Source organism: Priapulus caudatus, unplaced genomic scaffold (assembly GCF_000485595.1).
Source record: "Priapulus caudatus unplaced genomic scaffold, Priapulus_caudatus-5.0.1 Scaffold266, whole genome shotgun sequence".
In the NCBI taxonomy this organism is placed as follows: Eukaryota; Metazoa; Priapulida; class Priapulimorpha; order Priapulimorphida; family Priapulidae; genus Priapulus; species Priapulus caudatus.
In genome coordinates, this window is record NW_014577327.1 from 256,159 (window position 1) to 261,725 (window position 5,567).

The window sequence follows — 5,567 nt, forward strand, 5'->3', positions numbered from 1 at the left end:
GGTGATGGACACAGTCCGATGACCAAATTCCAGTGAAAAGTTTCCACAATGTTTGTAATGATTGTCGATGGGTGGCGAAAAATGGTCGGGGTAGGCTAGAGATGGTGGCATATATTCCGATATGGTATCCCCGATGCTGAGGTTATCAGGGCTGCATATATATATAATATAATAGTGGCCTAGTGAAGAGACAAGGATGCTGAGACCTTGCTGAGACTAATGTGGGGTAGCTAGTAGCTACATAGTGTGAGGCAGTGCTTCCTAAACTGGTGATTGGTTCACCCAAGGTTGAAGGAATTTTTTTTGAAGTGAATGAAACTTACCAAAAAAGCATAAGGAAATTTGTCGCCCTTCGTGAATCAAATTTTTTGCTTGATAAAGACTCGCAGGCTGTGTTGAATGACACTGCAAAATAGTTTTTAAAGCACTGCGTGCTAGCTGATCCGCGGTGGGGCCGAGCCTGAATACTGAGTGCCGAACTATACAATAACATAGTACATATATAGTACATACTGTGTCTGACAGGGGCGACAGGGTTTCTTATACATAAGAGGCACAGTGGCGCACCGCTGTTGTCAAATTTAACATCGCCATTGTGAAAATGGTTTCAGGGTGCCTCAAATGCAGTCTAAGACATTCAAATTTTTTAAATTTTACTGGAGGAGACTCCCGAAAACCTCAGAGTGAGAGGGGGCGTTCCACCTCTCCCGCTCTCCCCCCGCGTTTGCATGCATGACTACGGCATGCCTTTGAATCCATCATGCGCGTTTTTTTCCATACTGGGCATTACGTCCCTTCGTCTAATTTTCCCTCAGAAGAAACCGTGGGAGAGAGCGTGGATTTGCGATCTCCTATAACACATATGATTGTGTTCTTGGCAGGTGGAGAGATTCTGGGAGCCGTACGCCTACCTCGACCTAAGAGTACCAATCCTGCCGTTCGTCAACTTCGGCGGACCCGGGCCGCTCGTCAACAGCGTGTGGCCAGCAGAGGGCGGCACGCAGCTGGAACGCGCCGCGCTGTTCGTATGGATGAGAACGAGGCACTGGTTGCGCATGCGCAGGTGCGTGTTTGCAGCGGACGCGGCAGGGGGAAATTTTCTTCTTTTTCACGGGAGCTCTTTTTCAAGTCTGTGGGGAAAATAGCTCTTGTCAAAAATTTTACGGGAGCTATTTTGAGCCTCACGGGAGCGATTTCAGAGGTTTGAAGAGCGAATCCGTCATCGCTCCCGTGTTTTTTTTACCCTGGGCCGCGGCCCGCGCGTCTCACGCGCTGTTCCAAGGCCTAATCCAAGCCATTTTTCATACTGAATACCGGCGCCCAAATTACGACCCCTAGCAAAACGCCCAAATTACAAAATTCATAAAACGTCCCAAATTAGCAGCGTTCTGATGCCGATCTCCATATTTCTATCGTTATGTAGGCACTGTTTTATAATAAAATGCTCATATATAAGATCTATAATCTATTATCTGAATAAAATGTGTCGACCAAACGCCCAATTTAATGTGATAGATAAGTATATATATATATAATTTGTTTAGGCTCACTACGCTCGCCATGGGTGCCCATATTAAGCATCTAGATTAGCCCCTGTATTCTTCTAGCAGCATCTGCATCTGCACCTCTACGACTATTGATCAACGTATTAGCCAGCGAGCTGTGCAGCCGTGATTTGCACTGTCAGTTTTGAAACTGAACGGCCATAAATGTGTAGCACGGCCTAAAATATTGATCTAAAGACACATACAAAAAAATTGCACTCCCTTTTTTTCTCCATTCCCACAATACTTATCCCTGGCTAATACCCTGACAACCATCACTAACGCATGAAGGGTCGTTGTCGTATCAGGTACTACATATATGTACCCGAGGTAGTTTTAGGTTGTTTAGTATTATGTTTATATTTTCATATGAGGTATGTTTAGGGTTAGGGTTATAGGGTTAGGGTTAGGGTACACTTCTGTAGTACAAGTCTGGTACACTTTGTGTATCGGGTACATATATGTAGTACTTGATACGACAACAACCCCTTCAGCCTCACTAACAGCTGTGAACGACGGATAGCACTGTAGTACACACTCGTAGTCTCTGAAAGAACAAAAAAAAGAATGAGTGAATTAGTAAATGAATGAATGAATAAATGAGTGAATGAAGTATATGGATATAATATAATAGCGTGAAGCAAAGCACCGAATAAATTAATGAACTGTAGATCTGAATCGAGTGAACCGAACGAAAACAGAACGTACGAGGCGGCATAGCGAACGGTGTCGCACTGGAATGAACATAGTTTGTCGTTGTCCGTTCCTAGGCAGGAGGTGAAAGCGCAAACACAGTGCCGGCACTGACGTCTGTGCATGAACCGAGTTTCGTTAGCTGGTCGACACCGCGGGCCGTCTGCCGCCGGCGTCGGTGTCCGCCGTTGAGCAGCATCGTACGCCTATTCTTAAAGACAGTATTTTAACACAGGCGGACCAGCATCGTCAACCTGTAACGACGAGGGTCGGTCGAGCGCCTGAGACGCAGAAAAGCGTCGGCTTAGTGCTGGACAAGGTGGCCCGAATACACTGCAAGGTGATAACTATCACCAAGTACTATTGCCGCCGGAAGGAAATCGGCGACCGAATCTGCCGTAGTAACCAGTCTTCCCTTCTGCGATCCGCTTTGCAGAGAGGCGGACGGTGCGAGCTGCGATAAGCCCACCTGGTGTGATGTAGGCCCGGGTCGCATTTTATCGTCTGCATCGACGCTCAGAGCGAATAGCCGCGAGACCGTTCACGCCGCCAGGGTTTCAGCGCCAGCCTGGAGGCACGGCCGGCGGACAGCTGCGTGACGAGCAGGGACCCGCCCGGCCGGCTCGACCATTCTCCACCTAGCGAAACGACGCGCGACATCATGGGCAGCAGGTAGTGTTGGAGATCGGTCTCAAAAAATTCACTTACGCGATCGATCATCGCGTTTACAAAGAACGACCGGATGATCGATTATACATCCATGCGAATCATTTAGATTTGCGGCGATAAGCGCGGTGAACGCGCCGTGGTCATTGTCGACACATCATAGACGCGACCAGCGGGTGTATTCGCGAAGGAATATTGACATTATTAGTATGTGGAGCTAGTATTATAATGGTATAGTTAAATTAAGGATACTGTTAGGGTTACGGACAGGGTTAACACTCTAGAAGGACATGCGAACAGTAAACTGCTCAAGCCAAAAGTTCATAATAAAAAAAAATGAGTTTGAGATTGGTCCATCCGTCGTCCGATATTCCTACTCGATTGATGACCTAGCAAGCATCGCAGCCCAGCGAAACGAGTAATGAATCCGCGAACCCGGAACAACGCACTGAGGAGCAACAGGTGACCAATCTGTCGTCATCTACCGGGTAGCGGAACGCGGTCAGCAGCGTCCCTCGTGGTAGTCGAACAGGTCCGTTGTAGGGAAGGGTCTTTCGTTGTTACACGTTCACACGTCGGCATGATCGCTGAGACAGTGATGGTCGAAGCATACGTGCTTATCAAGTATACGACGACGAAGATACGGCTTTAGTTCGAAATATTCTGGGTTTGACATACATAACGGCACGCCAACAGTAGCATAAGCTGGGCCTACTCTTAACACCTTGTCTCCGATTTTATGACTGCCGGCTGTGCCCTTTCTTCGTGTGGACACGGTTCATCATTGATCGGTACGCAGCTTGGACACTGTCCATCCGTCCCTTTGCCTACGAATCTCTGCTTTTCATTCTCTCCCTCTCTCTGCCTTCGTGGCTCTGCTCTCTCTCGTCTTCTCTCTCTCTCTCTCTCCTTCTCGCTCTACAGCGTCCTCATGCATCTCTCTCTCTCTCTTCTCCTCTGCCTACAAATCCTGCTTACTCCATATGCTCTCTCTGCTCTCTTCTCTTCTCTCACCTACCCTCCCTCGATCTCTCTCTCCTCCGCTCGTGCTCTCTCTCTCTCTCTCCTCAACCTCTTTCTCAGTCTCATCTACTGACAAAATAACTGCTTCGTTTCTCTCTAATACTCATTCTCTCCTCTCTTTCTCTCTCTTTCTCATACTCGCCGTCCTGCCCTAAACTATCTCTGCTCTCTCTCTACACCACCCGCCGCCCTTACTCCCACCTCTCTCCAGACCCCCGACCCGCCCTTCTCCCCCCTCTCTCTCCGTCTCCCTGCTGACTACAATCTCCAGCTTCTCTCATCTCTGCTAGGCAGAACATGGGAGTCCACGCTCATCGCGCTGGCAACCGATGAAGCAGCCTGCGTATCACTCGAGCATCAAATCAGGCTGGCCGCTGGTTCGTGCGACGACGGCAGAGCGAGCAATCCGATGACCGCAGGTATAGTAGTAGGGTATAGGTAGCAAAGGTAGTATAGGTGGTACACCAGAGCGACGCACGTGCGGTGACCAAGACGGGACGCGTGGAATCGCCACCTCGGGCGCGAGACACCCGCACCGTGTCAGCGTCTGTGTCGCTGACCGTGACGTGTCGGACGGGCCGTGTCGTGTCGTGTCGTGTGCGTGTCGTGTCGGTGTCGGGTGTCGTGACGGTGCGGTCGTGTCAATGTCGTGACGTGGCAAGTGCTCTATGACCCTACCATGGTTGTGTCATTTCTTTCGCTAGCTCTCATGTTCCTCTCTTCCCTCGGCTCATTTTCTTCAACAATAGATAGATCAGATGAGGGAGTGGACGGGATGGAAGCTAGACGGACGGACGGATCGGAGGCGGACGGACGCAGCGACGACGGACGACCGACGGAACGGAAACTGCCCGACGGACCCGAACGGACGACGACGTGACGGACAGGACGGACAGGACGGACGGACACGGACAGGCGGACAGTATAGATAGATAATAGTTTATTGCAAAGAATAAGTATTTACAACGTAAGCAATTGAAATCGATGAGTTTTGCAAACAACGGATATCATGCGGAGGGCAGTGATACAAACTGAAATGTGATGATATTTACAATAATATATGTGCCCGCGCAATGGTAAGACATCTAAGAGATATCACTTAAAACTAGTTCGTTCATATAAATTATATCACTACAATAAGATCATGCTACTCTGCGTCTCGTCTCATCAGAGCTCCTCTCCTCTCCTCACGTCTGCTCTCTTCTCTCTGCCTGCTCCCAGATCGTCGTCTCTCTCTCTCTTCTCTCGCTCTCCGTCAGTCTCTCTTGCATCCTGCTCTCTCGTCTCGTCTCTCCTCTGTCTCTCTCTTTCTCCTCGTCTCCCTCGTCTCCTCTCGTCCCGCCGGCTCTCGTCTCTCTCCGTCTCTCTCTCTCTCCGTGTCTCCTCTCCTCTCGTGCCCCTTCTCGGCCACCTCACTCTCTCCCTCTCTCAAGCCCCTCTCTCTCCAGTTCCTCACTCTCGCTCTCTCTCTTTACTACTCTCTCTCTCTTCTCTCATTGTCTACAATCTCTCTCTCATGCGCAGGGCCGTTGTCCTCCTCTCTCTCTCTCTACTCTCTCTGCTCTCTCTCACCTCTTCTCTCTCAGTCTCTCTCTCTCTCTCATCTCTCTCTCTCTCTCTCTCTCTCTCCTCAGCTCATAA

General features: G+C 49.6%; 1 protein-coding gene across 1 annotated transcript in view; it reads left to right on the forward strand.

Moving 5' to 3' along the window:
- LOC106808294 (peroxisomal carnitine O-octanoyltransferase-like) overlaps nt 1-5,567 on the forward strand; it is a 30,084-nt gene that overhangs the window by 16,284 nt on the left and 8,233 nt on the right. Inside the window, exons 4-6 of the mRNA XM_014810949.1 lie at nt 882-1,063; nt 2,315-2,348; nt 2,791-2,909. Of these exons, the coding sequence (XP_014666435.1) occupies nt 882-1,063; nt 2,315-2,348; nt 2,791-2,909 (335 nt within the window). The remainder of the gene's footprint in view (nt 1-881; nt 1,064-2,314; nt 2,349-2,790; nt 2,910-5,567) is intronic.